At 38.9% G+C, this 15,946-nt stretch overlaps 1 protein-coding gene across 5 annotated transcripts in view; it reads left to right on the forward strand.

Annotated features, from left to right (window-relative positions):
- The window catches only part of ZNF385B (zinc finger protein 385B), a 353,720-nt gene extending 338,077 nt beyond the window's left edge, over positions 1-15,643 (forward strand). For all 5 annotated transcript variants that reach the window (XM_068967001.1, XM_068967002.1, XM_068967003.1 and 2 more), the window contains 4 exons: positions 10,238-10,483; positions 11,504-11,682; positions 12,713-12,814; positions 14,206-15,643. In XM_068967001.1, coding sequence (XP_068823102.1) covers positions 10,238-10,483; positions 11,504-11,682; positions 12,713-12,814; positions 14,206-14,424 — 746 coding nt within the window. In that variant the 3' untranslated portion in view covers positions 14,425-15,643. The remainder of the gene's footprint in view (positions 1-10,237; positions 10,484-11,503; positions 11,683-12,712; positions 12,815-14,205) is intronic.
- Positions 15,644-15,946: the final 303 nt, after the last annotated feature.

A 15,946-nucleotide genomic window follows, 5' to 3' on the forward strand; every position in this document is an offset into this window, starting at 1 on the left:
AGGGAAATATCTATTTCACAAAAGAAGATATACAGTTAGCCTATAATATGCAAAGATGTTCCATATTATTAGTCACCCACCAGAACAGCTAAAGTCAAAAGGACTGAAGAGAGTGATACAGTTTATTAGAGAGAATGTAGAACAATTGGAATTCTCATACATTGCTGGTAGAAATATAAATCAGTACTGCCATTTGGGAAAACTCTTCAGAATCAACTAAAGATAAATATATATGTGTAGAGATAGATAGGAAACATAAATGATTATTTCTGTCTACCAAAAACAGGTCTAATAATGTTTATAGTAGCATTACTCAAAATAGCCAAAAATTGAAACATTTCAAATGCTCATTAATACTAATGCAGATAAATAAACTATGGCACAGTCATACAATGAATACTATCCAACCATCAGGAAAAGTACAAACTTCTATAATATGTGCAACAATATGGATGAATCTCAGACATAATGTTGTATGAAAGAAGACAAGTATAAAATAATATATATGGGCAATTCCATTTATATGAAGTTCAAAAATAGGCAAAACAGATCTAAGTTGATAGAGATGAGAATGGTGGTTATCTTTGGAGGGAAGGGCAGTATCAACTGATTGGGGATCCAATGGACCTTTCCAGGGTGGTGGAAACATTCTATATCTCTATATCTTATATATTAATATCTTATATCTTCTGTATATCTTAGGTTAACATAAATGTATTTGTTGTTGTTCAGTCACTAAGTCATGTCCGAATATGTGACCCATGGGCTGCAGCACACCAGACCTCCCTGTCCTTCACTAACTCCCAAAGTTTGCCCAGATTCATGCCCACTGCGTCGGTGGTGCTATCCAACCATCTCATCCTTCGCCACGCTCTTCTTTTACTCTTTCTGGAGCTATTAGTAGCTGTCCTCTGCTCTTCCCCAGTAGCATATTGGACACCTGCCAACCCGGGGGCTCATCTTTCTGTGTCATATCTTTTTGCTTTTTTATACAGTTGATGGGGTTCTCATGGCAAGAAAACTGGAGTGGTTTGCCATTCCCTCCCCCGGTGGACCACGTTTTGTCAGAACTCTCCACTATGACCCATCTGTCTTAGGTGGCCGTGCCCAGCATGGCTCATAGCTTCATTGAGTTATGCAAGCCCCTTCACCATGACATGGCTGTGATCCATGAAGGGGACACAAATACATACATAGGTATAAATTCATTAAACTGTGTGTACTTTATATAAGTTATACCTCAATAAAAAATAAAAAGGTACAGATAGTTAACAGTACCTCATTAGAGGATATGAAAAATAAATGAGATAATGACCATAAGTTCTTACCATACTGCTTGGTCTATAGAGAGTATTCAACTAGTACTGGCTTTTAATTTGTGATTATTACGGCTGCTTTTGCTATCACTCTAAGCTATAACTGCCAGGAACATCTACTAGGTCATTTTTTTGTTTGTTTTACATGAAAGTAAACTTCTTGAAATAAGGATTGAGCCTCTGAATTCAGCTTCTAAGAACACTGCTTCAACCAACTTAACAATATTAGTTACGTATACAGACATAGGAAACAAACTAATGGTTACCAAAGTGGAAAGAAAGGTGGGGGGATAAATGAGGAGTTTGAGATTAACATATACACACTACTACATGTAAAATAGACAACCAACAAGGACCTACTGTCTAACACAGGGGACTGTGCTCAATATTTTATAATATCCTATAAGGGAAAAGAATCTGAAAAAGAATAGATATATATGTAAGTATAACTAAATCACTTTGCTATACACCTGAAACTAACACAACCTTGTAAATCAACAAGCTTCAATTAAAAAAAAAAAAATATATATATATATATAGGCTACCCAGGTGGCACAGAGGTAAAAGAATCCACCTGCCAGTGCAGGAGACCTAGGAGACCTGGGTTTGATCCCTGGGTCAGGAAGATCCCCTGGAGTAGGAAATGACAACCCACTTCAGTATTCTTGCCTGGAAAATTCCAGGACAGTGGAGCCTGGCAGGCTAGTCCATAGCGTTGCAAAGAGTTGGACATGAATCAGCGACTGAGCACACAGATATGTATATATATTGCTTGTATATAAGAGGAGGCTTGTTATTATGGTAAAGTTTACATATTTAGTGTAAAAATTTTAACTCCTAAAAATGCATTTAGCTCAAGAGTTTTGTTCCCTTTTAGAATTAAGAATTTTTTAAAAAATTACTTTGAAATGCAAATCATTAGTTTTATTTAAACATATTCAACCTGTTTAGTATAAAAATAAATGAAAATCAAATTGACAATGAGGTACTGTATTACATCTGTCATATTGGCCAAAAACAATGGCTGCTTAGGCTGGTAAAGGTACAGGGAAGCCAGCAATCTCTTACAAAGCTCTAAGAGTATTAATTTGTATAACCATCTGGAGGGCAATTTGGCAATGTGCATCACAAGCTTTTTGTCTCAAAATTTCTCTTCAAAGTTTAGTTCCTGAGGAAACTATAATACAAGTATACAGAGCTGTCTGTACACAGTGCTGTTTATTGAGTATATGTGAGTTCAGTGGCATACAAACATGATTGCCTATATACTCTGTTGAATCTTCCTTTCTCATTCCTCAAAGGCATTGTCAGATATCAGAAGAAAGTCTGGTCTTATCTGCAACGTTAGGCTCTTATCCAGCTGAACACTGCCTTCATCCTGGCTCAGATTGGACCACGGGAAGAGGCATAGCTTGCCTTTTCCTTCTTCCCCATCATATCATTTCTGATTCTTGCCCTTTCCAATCTTTAGGGATGGGAGAAGGAATGGAAGGGAGGGCAAATACTTTGGTACTTAAGGACAATTATTGATGCCTTCTTCATGGCAGGTATCCAGATGCTTCTCAAAGACCATGTGTAAGGGCTCCACGTGGTTCAATTCTTCCTCAGTCCTGGCCACCAAAGGTCCACTCCGCAGGCTCCTACTGCTGGGGTCCTGATGATCAGCCCTCTTGTGTCTGTACCAATGCAAGGCTCAAGCCTGGCCACCTTTTCTCAGCCTCATCTCTGTCCAGCCTTCCTTTCCTCTACCTCACCTGGCATGAGGGACAGATCACTAAAGTTGTATGATGGGGGAATGAAATACCATTGTCCCCTTGTTACATGCTTATCTAGCTTTACTTATTTGTCTGGATTCAGAAGCCTCCAACCAGACAAGAAACTTACAATGCCAGCAAGTCCTCCAATCCCTATACAGTCCAAGTGGTAGGTGATAGGGTGTTGGTAACAGGATAAGTCTACTACCTTATTTTTAAATGCTACCAGTATGTGTCTGGGGGTTCTTTGAGGACTGTCTCTAAGGTACTGAATTACTTGATACCAACTGCTTTCAGTTTGGGGTTGTGGGCTTCATTCCCAGGTAAAAGAATTCCTACTCAGTATCTTTTTAACAATAGTAAAAGTGCAAACCAGAAATAACCTAAATATCAAAAGATTTGTTAAATATAGTATATCCATGTAAGTATACATCATTTGGTGTTATAAATCATGATCCAATTCTATCTATATTTATTGAAATGGAAAGATATTCTTGATACATTGCTAAGCAACAAATGTTAATAATAGAACATTATGTTTCTGTCTATTCATATATACTATTATATACAATAATGTGGAGTAATAGATATCAAAGCATAACCATCCAAATCAAGGATCAGCAAACTGATACCTGCAGGCTAAATCTGCCTCTTTTTCTGAGTTTTTTCAATCACATGTGCTGCTGCTGCCGCTGCTAAGTCGCTTCAGTCGTGTCTGACTCTGTGCGACCCCATAGACGGCAGCCCACCAGGCTCTCCTGTCCCTGGGATTCTCCAGGCAAGAACACTGGAGTGGGTTGCCATAATCACATGTACAGAAGGCTACTTTCCTGCTATTACAGCAAGTTTAGCACAAGTTTAAACAGAGACTGTGTGGCCTTTTTAGGCCCAATATGTTTATTATCTGGTGCTTTACAGAAAAAAGTTTGTTGACTTTTATTTTAGATGATAGAATCATGGGCGATTTTAATTTTTTTTTAATGTTTGTCTAACTTTATTTTCTATATCAAGCATTTATCATATAAAATACTGCATGTATCTTATTGATATCTGTTATCTGTTATTGAAGCCATTGACACCTGATTACAAAAAAACTTCTATTTATAACATTAAACTCAAGAGTAAACCTCGTGTGAAATCAAAAGTTGATTATAGCTTCCAAAGTTCTACTTCAAAATAAGATCTACGATATAGTTAGAATATTATTTTGTTTTTAAAATCAAGACCTGTAAATGGACATGACTCTTCTAATTACCAACAGTATTAGTTTCTAAAAACTGATTTCAGAATTCTTACATGTTCTTTTCATCTTCCATGTCAGAGTATTTGTGCTCTGAGGCTATATATAAGTAAAATAGTGTTAAGCTGGGTCAATTCAAGTAAAATTTTTGGAGTTAAAAAAAAAAGTGATACACAAATATTTAAAACTGATTTCTTTCACCTAGTTTATCAACTGGAAATGAAAATGTTCCAAAAAGAGAGATTTTCAAAATGTTTTGAGCTTTGGAAAATAAGTGAACCAGAGTGGGACCTTTCAAGAAAGCTACTTTGAAAAACTAAATTCATTTGGATGCATAAATTATGGATATTCGTTATAAAGGGCAATTCTGATGTAGCTTAGCAAATTTTGCTTCAAAATCCTGCAGGATAAAACCTTAAGAAAGGAGTCTGAGTAATCAGAAAATAATTAAGACAGTCAGAAAACCTGCTAATTAACATTAGGTGAGGGAATACTTGAAACTGGAATTCATATTAACCAGAAGTTCCAGATGACATGCATCTTTATTAAAAGAAACAGAAGTAAACAGTTCATTAATTAAACTTTCAAATACACAAAATAAGAAGGCTGTAAAAATGTCAGTAAGGGAAGAGAAATAACAGACTTTGATAAAAATATCTAACAATTAAAATTAGGCTTTGATGCTTATAAGTATACATATCCAGAAAGAAAGTCAGAATTTAAACAAACTATTGCATCAGAGACTTTCCCGATTTTAGAATCTGTCTTATTGACTAGCTAGTATCAATCCAGCAGCATAATCCCCTGAATATGATGAAACCATTTACACATTTCCAAAGTCAATATGTTCCTAATATTCTCAAAGTTTAAGACTCTGATCTATCTAGGGCATGCAAACTAAACATAAATTATCTAAATGTGAAACCGTGTAAATCTTAAACACTCCATAACTTTTTAAAAGGGAAACAGCTGTCCTTAGTATCTACTTTCGGAGAAGGTGATGGCATCCCACTCCAGTACTCTTGCCTGGAGAATCCCATGGATGGAGGAGCCTGGTGGGCTGCAGTTCATGGGGTCACAAAGAGTCGGACACGACTGAGCGACTTCACTTTCACTCTCATGCATTGGAGAAGGAAATGGCAACCCACTCCAGTGTTCTTGCCTGGAGAATCCCAGGGATGGGGAAGCCTGGGGGGCTGCCATCTGTGGGGTCACACAGAGTCAGGCATGACTGAAGCAACTTAGCAGCAGAATCTACTTTAATAGTTTTAAACTATTCTCTGCCTTCTGACTCAATCCACCCTCATATCTCCGATTACACCTGTTGCCCTTTTCTGTGCTGACCTACCAGGTACTCACCAGGAAACCCCAGGCTTTCCAACACCTAACATTCCCTCACATTTCCACTTCTAACCATTCACTTCCTGCTCCTTTCCACTCCATTCCATGCTTTTCTAAATCTGACCTTCGAAACTCATCTTCAAAACCTAGACAGATGCCACTTCCTTAATGAAAAATCCCTTCCTAACCAAACATAATTACTTTCAATTCTAGATTCTCATGCCTCTTGCCAGTTTCTGTCATAAATTAGAGATCTCTGAGTGAATTTCTTATATCTTCTGCTAAGCTATTACTTTTTTAAAGTCTGTGCTATGCTTGAAGTTCAGTGGCTCAGTCAGGTCTGACTCTTGGTGACCCCATGGACTGTAGCCCATCAGGCTCCACTGTCCGTGGGGATTCTCCAGGCAAGAATACCGGAGTGGGTTGCCATGACCTCCTCCAGGGGATCTTCCCAACCCAGGGGTTGAACCCAGGTCTCCTGCATTGCAGGCAGATTCTTTACCATCTGAGCCACCAGGAAAGCCCAAGAATACTAGAGTGGATAGCCTATCCCTTCTCCAGTGGATCTTCCCGACCCAGGAATCAAACCAAGGTCTCCTGCATTGCAGGCAGATTCTTTACCAGCTGAGCTAGCAGGGAAGCCCTTTTTAAACTCTATACCTACTTTATTTATCAGAACTATGCTCTTCAGTATCTAGCACATTGTCAGCAGTTAGCATATTATTAATATGCCCTTGTTAATGAGTAAATGACCTCTTTTGAAAAGGAGATGTAAAAAGGAAATCTGTGTACTTTTTCTTAAAGAAATAGGGACACAGAGGAAAAAGATATAATTTGGTCCATCTTCTCAATGTACCCTGAATCAGATGATTATTGAATACCATAAATATTTTTAAGGTAAATATGCTTTAAAACTAAGCTATAATTGTAAAACAAAGAAATAGCTTTTTCACATCTCCAGGTGACTAATGTATGCCTCTTATAATGTTAATGCCACGTGAAGTCCTCTCTGTGCAGGAAGATTAATACATTACATGGTGAATAGTTACAGAAAAGATCATGCTCATTGATGCTACCTAATAATCTGTGGGGCGTTTTTGAATATTAATGAGCCCCCATTTCCACATTTTTAAGGTAGAAATAATCTTCAGCCTTATGTTTTTCACAAGTTTGTTGTAAGAGATTAAAAGATAATGTAAGTGATAGCACTTAGTAAATTATAAAGTTCTATGTAAGAGTATAGGAGGGAGGTCAACATAAGGGAAATTAAAATAATATAAATAAAAGACAGAATGAGTGATGACTAAATGACTAAAACATGTCAGATTCCTTAGGAATTTATATAAAATATTTTATGGATTGCTTGAAGCCAAGAAGGATTTTGCTACACAATAACTTAAGCTCCCATCACAAGAAACTGAGTAATACCATAGAAACAAATCTTAAAAGATTACTGAAGTATTTCACTGCTTTGTATCATTCAGTCACTAAGTCATGTCTAACTCTATGCAGCCCCATGGACTGCAGCACACCAGGCTTCCCTGTCCTTCACTATCTCCTGGAGTTTGCTCCAGCTCATGTCCATTGAGTTGATGAAGCCAGCCAACCATCTCATCCTTTGTTGTCCTCTTCTCGTTCTGCCTTCAGTCTTTCCCAGCATCAGTGTCTTTTTCCAGTGACTTTGCTCTTCACATCAGATGACCAAAGTATTGGAGCTTCAGCATCAGTCCTTCCAGTGAATATTTAGTGTTGATTTCCTTTAGGATTGACTGGTTGATCTCCTTGTTGTCCAAGGGACTCTCAAGAATCTTCTCCAATACCACAGTTCAAAAGCATTGATTCTTTGGCACTCAGCCTTCTTTATGCCCCAACTCTCACATCAATACATGACTACTGGAAAAAGGATAGCTTGGACGCTATGGACCTTTGTTGGCAAAGTAATGTCTCTGCTTTTTCATGTGCTGTCAAGGTTTGTCATAGCTTTTCTTCCAAAGAGCAAGCATCTTTTCATTTCATGGCTGCAGTAACCATCCACAGTGATTTTGGAAAATAAAGTCTGTCACTGTTTCCCCATCCATTTGCCATGAAGTGATGGGACTGGATGCCATGATCTTAGTTTTTCAAATGTTGCGTTTTAAGGCAGCTTTTTGATTCTCCTCTTTTACTTTCATCAAGAGGCTTTTTAGTTCCTCTTCACTCTCTGCCATTATCATCTGCATAACTGCTTTGTGAGTTCTAGAAAATTGCAAATTCAATCTGAGGGATCCTTATAGACAAGAGAATACCAGGCCTGAAGTAATCTTCAATCTAACTTACTTACTATTACCATTTAGGAAGACTGATTTACTTCCTTCACTCATACTATTTGAGGTCAGTGTAGTAAAAGCCTGAGATGTTTTCCATCATACTTCATGGTATCCTGAAGTTTTAATAAACTTTCTAAAAAGGACTAGAGATTGTAGAGACCAAGGATTAAAGGGATCTGAGCTTTCCTTTATTCCAGCACCACCCAGGTGCTGAAATTTATCTACAGTATCCCTGCTGTGTCTAGTCTTGACCTTGATGAATCCAACTCAGGAAAAGGAATGGAAATCAACTGCTGATCCCTAAATCAATTAAGCAGAAATACCATCTCCGGTCATTTTTGATGTGTGTGAAAGTGTTGGTTTGCCCCAAATACAGAAGAGACACCCAGAACCTTATCATTCCTTCATCCTTCCTTCCTTCTTGGTCATCCAAGTCCATGGTACGTGGTTAGGGCAGTTAAATAGATTTTCAGTTTTAATTCCCTTTCTCTCTTAATGAGAGTTTATCAGCATATCTACAGACATTTTCTAAGAGCAAGGCTCTACTAGGATTAAACTTGTGATGAATTTTGTATTTGCCTTAGAAGCTCCAGCTTCTTTCTCAAAGGAGCCACTGAACAGAGTCTGTCTTGAATAGCAAATGAACTCCAAAGTGTTAGACTCTGTTAAAGTCACTTTGACCCCTCTTATAGCCTGCACATGGGCCTTGAGGATTATAAACATTTAGTAGCTACATGATCAAAATGCCAAGACATCTGTAAATGATTTGGCTAATCCTCATACTGTGCTTGTGGTTAATGTCATTATTTAAAACTTATGATTCAGATTGGCAGTAATTAATAAGTATAATGAGTAGAATCTTTGAGTCTTTTATTTTGGGTAAACTGCATGGCTATTCAAAGAGCAGCAAAAACTTAACCAATCATAACCAAAATTAACTATGTTTCTTCCCTCCCCTCTGCCCTATTCCCCAAGGTTAAAATTTTAACTTGGTATAAAAACTGAATTTTAACTTTATGTTCTCTGTGTCATAATTAAAACATCAGTAGTCAAATGAAACTGCCATTGCATGCCTTATTTCATGTTACCATCATAGCATTTAATCAGATTGGAAGGTAGCTGGTTTCCCTATATATTAAAGGGACAAAATTTATAACTCAGGGCTATCAGAAAGTTACCTGCTGCAAGTGGGAGAACAAAGTCATGTTTCAGGAGTCATCATGACCTTGCAGTGATCTGATCTGGGAACTGAAGCCATGGAGTTCTTTCTTCAATCAATCTCAACTAAAATCCGTACCACACACACACACACACAAACTACATATAGAAAACAAACTTCTGCCTGCCAAAGGGAAAGGTAGGGGGTAGGGAAGAATAACTTAGGAGTTTGAGATTAACATAAACACAAACTACCATATATATATACCATATATATACCATATATATATACCATATATATACCATATATATATACCATATATATACCATATATATATACCATATATATACCATATATATATACCATATATATACCATATATATATACCATATATATACCATATATATATACCATATATATATACCATATATATACCATATATATACCATATATATATACCATATATATACCATATATATATACCATATATATACCATATATATATACCATATATATACCATATATATACCATATATATATACCATATATATACAGTAGATCCAACAAGGATCTACTGTATAGCACAGGAAACTCTACTCAGTATTCTGTAATAGCCTATATGATAAGAACCTGAAAAAGAATGGATTTATGCATATGTATAACTGAATCACTTTGCTGTATGCTGCTGCTGCTGCTGCTAAATCACTTCAGGCGTGTCCAACTCAGTGTGACCCCATAGACGGCAGCCCACCAGGCTCCCCCGTCCCTGGGATTCTCCAGGCAAGAACATGGAGTGGGTTGCCATTTCCTTCTCCAATGCATGAAAGCGAAAAGTGAAAGTGAAGTCACTCAGTTGTATCCGCTCTTCATGACCCCATGGACTGCAGCCTACCAGGCTCCTCCGTTCATGGGATTTTCCAGGCAAGAGTACTGGAGTAGGTTGCCACTTGCTGTATACTTGAAACTAAAACAACATTGTAAATCAACTATACTCCGATATAAAATAAAATTTTTTCAAAAACTACATGCAGAAATCAGATTTCTATTTTTAATTCCTTTATGTCAATTTGTCTGTCTTTATGGTATGAGGCCTTAACATTGTCTCTGTGTGTCTCTCTTAGAAGAAAAAGGGAAGGTAAAAGGCAGCGTTTCCAATCAAGTATCAAGTTCTGAAGGTGGCTCATTTCTTCCCAAACCTGGCACAACAGCCCTGCCACCTGCAGCAGCCACTTCTCCCTCCAAGAGCACGAATGGAGCGCCTGGTACTGTTTCTGAATCAGAAGAAGAAAAAGCCAAAAAACTGCTTTATTGTTCACTATGCAAAGTGGCTGTGAACTCCCTGTCACAGCTAGAGGCACACAACACAGGTTAGCAGCTACTGTTTGAATTTAAATAATGTTTATAACAAGATCGAGTTTTCCCATCAGAATACCTTATCCTTTGTTGTTCAGACATTAGGTTTGTTCAGTCTTCTCTACTTTTTTGATTCAAAGGAGTGATTTTAAGAAAGTATGGTATAACAACTTTAGAAACAGCAAGGCAGAAGCAGCTTGGAGATAAAATTTGTTCTGTTCTTTATTTTCTCAAAAGCGTCTAGTACTTCCCCAAACTCATTATGATGAAATGACAGAAATGAAGACAAATATCTCTCTATACACAACGTTCACTGCCACACACTCCTAAGAGAAAAAAAAATGGAAGCAACCTAAAAGTCCCTCAGCAGGGAAATGTTGAACGAATTATAGTAACCCAGGATGATAGAATATATTATCAGCCATTATGGTAAAATTACAAGAAAATATGATTTGATGTGTGAAATTTTCAGGATATTTAATTTGCATGATCCCAATTTTGAAAATATATTTTTTTAGTATACTAAAAAAAGAAACTGAAAAGAAATATACTAAAATGATACCAGTGGTTATCTCCGGGTGGTAAAAATAGACATAATGTTTATTTTCTTATGCTTCTCTATATTTTCATATTTTCTTTATTATATACTCATGGTTTCCTCTTTTTTTTTCAATGAAAATATGTTAAATCTATGTGCATGCTAAGTCGCTTCAGTCGTGTCCAACTCTTTGCGACCGTGGGGACCTAGCCCATGAGGCTCCTCTGTCCATGGGATTCTCCAGGCAAGAATACTGGAATGGGTTGCCATGTCCTCCTCCAGGGGATCTTCCCGACCCAGGGATGGAACCTGAGTCTCCTGCATCTCCTGCATTGGCAGACAGTTTCTTTACCACTAGCACCACCTGGGAAGCACCAGATTAGCATTAAAAAGGTCATTTCAAAAAGTTTTGGGACATTCAACCTAAAGATAAACTTTTCAAGAGCTTCATATAGTTCTTAAATAGCTATTTACTATATGTTTCTTTCTGTCTTAGGATCTAAACACAAGACTATGGTTGAAGCTCGTAATGGGGCTGGTCCAATTAAGTCCTATCCAAGACCTGGATCAAGATTAAAGATGCAGAATGGCAGTAAGGGGTCAGGACTACAAAACAAGACATTTCATTGTGAAATCTGTGATGTTCACGTTAATTCAGAAATTCAACTCAAACAGGTAATGTACCCTGAATTAGTAGTCACTGTTGCTTGGGTATCCTTTTGACCGTATCCCTAGTCTATGTTAATGGTTCTCACTGTGCTCATAGTTAAATTTCCTGACCTTTTGGGATGCCTACGATATACAACATGCAAGTGCTATGTGAAAGAAAAAGTACTAAATATCTGTGCACCTACTATTACTACAGGCTTCCCTGGTGGCTCAGATGGTAAAGAATCTGCCTGCAATGAGGGAGACTCGAGTTTGATCTCTCTGTTGGGAAGATCCCCTGGAGGAGGGCATGGCAACCCATTCCAGTCCATGGGATCGCAAAGAGTCGAACACGACTGAGCAACTAATGCTTTTACTTTTCACTTACTATTACTACATATCAGATTCCAGGCTTGGTGTTAGAGACCAAGGAGCACCGTGGTCACTTGGAGCTTACAGCTGAACAGGGACTTCTAAGATAGTAGAGCTTCAGTCTGTCTTCCAAGGACCCAAAATCTGCTTAGGGAGACAGATTCATCAGTCACTGTGGTGCACGCATGCCTGTTCAGTCCCATCCGACTCTGTGCCCCATGGACTGTAGCCCCTCAGGCTCCTCTGTCCATGGGATTCTCCAGGCAAGAACACTGGAGTGGGTTGCCATGCCCTCCTCCAGGGGATCTTCCCAACCCAGGGATCAAACCTGTGTCTCTTACATCTCCTACATTGGCAGGCGTATTCTTTACCACTAGTGCCACCTGGGAAACCCCTAGTCACAGTGGTAAAACCAGGCAAAGTTCAAGGAGTGCCATAGAGAAAGGAAGGGGAGAGAGGCGTTACAATATAATGGGGAGCAAATCTTAATTCAGAGAGTGTGGTGATCTTACCCGCACCACCACAGAACCAGGGACCTGGAACTGGGAATGGAGAAACCAGCTCTTCACCTGATCTCAGCATGTCCCATTTTCAGGAACCAGACATATTTTTCTGTCTGGGAAATACATTTTACATAGCATAAAACTCACACACCGATTCAGCTAATGCATCAAACTTTTTTCAGCACATTTCTAGCCGAAGGCATAAGGATCGAGTTGCTGGGAAGCCATTAAAGCCAAAATACAGCCCTTACAACAAACTGCAGCGGAGCCCAAGCATTTTAGCAGTAAGTTCACCTTGCCTGCTCACCTGTCTTGTGGGGCAGCCTTGCTGGCTGGGGCAGAGACTGTGGGTAAGGAGGGTCTAAGCACTAATTAGTCCTGAAAGGGTTTTGACTTTAAATAGCCCTCATAGAGAGGAAATTTAGAAGGAACTCAGTCCCTTCTGTAGGACACCTTGAAGATAGATTGCTTACAAGAAAGAAACTGAACCTCTTTAAGGGCCAATACCTTACTGTTCACAGGACATTTTCTGAAGATTCCCTTCTTTAGCATATAAAGAAAAGTCAAGTCTTGGGAAGAAGGGCAGTGATGCCTGAGGAATCTTGGAGCATGTTACACTTGGGGAAAGGGACTGCTTTCCAAAAACGAAGTGCATCTATTTAATATCCTCCTCCTTTCTGGGATGTTTTTCTCTTTTTCCAGAAAGCACATGGGTTGTGTATATTCGTCTCTCTTTCCCTGTCTAGCAGGCATGTTGAGAGTCAGCCTCTTACCTGCTCTCAATATGTGCTATTTTCAGTTTCTTTGCAAAAATATCAATGGGTTCCACCAATAGATGTCATATAAATACCCAGATGGAAGGATTTCCTAATCTCCCTGGGACTTAGCCCAATGTGGTGTTCTGTCTGAGGCTGAAAGCTGGGATTGGCCAGCTGGAGGTGATACTGACATTACCCCCAGCTTTTCCAAAGCTCCATGGATGCTGCAAGCAGGTGTTACGAGCATTAAGCAAATCCAGCTTGCAAAGCTCCTCCTGATTGCAAAAGAGAGGGATTAAGGATTGATTTCTTACTTCACTGGAAGATTCCACCCGGGATTCCTTTTAAATAGATAGTTTCTAGCCCACTTACAGTCATTACCAATGACAACTCTGAGTTAGCTGCAGATTTTCAGGGAATAGTTTTTAAGTGGCCAGAGAGGTATAAACTGACTGTATCTTCTTGACTCCTCATGGGTCCCCAGTGTCCCGAACTCCAGTTACCTAACCCAGTGCAGCTTTTTTAATGTGAGGTGAAGGGTAAGGCACATTCTCTTAAAAGCCTCATTGTGGGTTAAGACAAGCCAGAATTTTGAATGGAACTCCTCCACAATCTACACAGAAACCTTCTGGGCATGTTTGGTTTTTCCTTATGAGCAGCAGCATAAAATAGCTTCAGTATCTATTCATAGAGGCTTTCCCCTGAACCTAGAGCCCAGGGGCAAGAGTTGAAATGGAAACAAATTATAGTTAAGATATGCCAAGAGACTGAAACCAGCTTTGTGAAAATAATCTAGACGGGTCAAGATTTTTAAATTTTGACTTCTGAATGTTGGCTTTTACTTACGAAAATTTATCAGTGCTGCCATCATTCAAAACTCTCTCCCCACCCCACTCCTGGTTTTCTCCCTCTCCTAGGCAAAACTTGCATTCCAGAAGGATATGATGAAGCCTCTGGCACCGGCCTTCCTGTCCTCGCCCCTGGCGGCGGCGGCGGCCGTGTCCTCTGCGCTGTCTCTGCCGCCCCGGCCTTCGGCCTCGCTCTTCCAGGCTGCAGCCATCCCTCCCGCTCTGCTGAGGCCGGGCCACGGCCCCATCCGCGCGACCCCCGCCTCCATCCTCTTCGCCCCGTACTGATGTTCCGCAAGCCCCCAGACGGTTGAGGCGATAGGGAAGTAGAGCAGGAAAGCCAAAAAAGGATTCAGCAATTCGAGCATTTTGAGTTGCAGTGCCGCACCCAGCTGCAGAATGCAGCATACCCACCCTGAGCCCTGACTCCAAAGAGAAAGTCACTGAGATTCAAGAGTGTTTTTCGGGGGGCGCTCCTGTAATTTCGGAATCTGAGCAGCACAAGCTTTGTCTCCCTCTTTCCTCCCCCTGCCCGAACCCATTCAATTTGTGTATCTGAAATACTGAGTTTCTTGCAAATGTGTTTGTCAGAAAAAAAATATATATATGCATATATATCATTCTCTGACAATTTTTCCATGGGTGTGATCTGGCTTAGAAACAATATGGAATATTTTCCTGACAGACTTGAAAAACTAGGGTCTTCCTCACACGTCTGTAAATAATCCTGGAATCCAACTGGGCACATTTTAGTGTGGAACAAAAATAGATGAACACAAGTGCTTGCTTGTGGATACCATCTTACCAACGGATCACCGCGTTTTCTTTCTGGTGTACTCTTGTTGACAGGGATCGTGTACTGTTTTAGACCCAAGTGCTGTGTATCCTGTGTAGTACTAGATCTGTATTTCTTGTCTGAATTAACACTTTTAGTTGCTGTGTAAATGTTAGGAAGCAAAGTAGCTTTGAATTTTCTCTTTGAGAGAACAAAAGATAAAGTAATGTATTTTCTTTGTTTTACATTTTATTTGGTGATATTTAAACAAAATAGAAAGCCATATAACATAGCTCTGATTACTACCTGTCTGCTATTTTTGTTTAACTTATTTTGGAGCTTCCTCACCAGTTTTGAGTTGCTAAGCAAATGTATACAAACAGAAAAAGAGCTTCCTAAATTGCACATTTTTGCACCTCTCGTGCACTCTGCAAGAAGACAATGAATCTATGTATTTCTATGTCATTATCTTCATTTTTAACCTGTTTTCATTTGTAATGATGCTACATAATTTTGTGGCTCCCCAATGCAATAATGTACAGAAGATAAAAAAAATTTATAATTGAACAATCTGTGTTTCTGTTCACTGAATCTGTTGCAGGTCATGCTTCCATGCCCCGGTTTCTAAGCTGATATCAACAAGACTGGAATGTTTGTGATATCAGGGGCAAGAGGTATAAGACAGCAAAATAAAATGAACTCTTTTAGAGCATCTGTATCTGCAATCTGTAAATGGTAAAATGTCTGTGTATTTTTTTAAATGTAACTTTTCAATAAAAGTACAAAAAATAAAATCTGTTTGTATTTTCAAAGTTATTTTCTCCTGAGACACCTCCAATTTGAACTCATCTGATGAAGGATTTTCAGTAGGTGTAAAGATTGCTTCTAACGTATTTAGCATTTTCACTTCTTATTTTCAGCATATTTATTTGTCATGTTTATTCATTACTGTTCACAGCATCTGCATGAAGTGAGACTTTACTGCTGTTTTCCCTCTGAATCTCTAAGAAGTTGGACCAGAGTTGTAAGTGTGAC

The sequence above is a fragment of the Capricornis sumatraensis genome, chromosome 3 (genome assembly GCF_032405125.1).
Source record: "Capricornis sumatraensis isolate serow.1 chromosome 3, serow.2, whole genome shotgun sequence".
Taxonomy (NCBI): domain Eukaryota; kingdom Metazoa; phylum Chordata; class Mammalia; order Artiodactyla; family Bovidae; genus Capricornis; species Capricornis sumatraensis.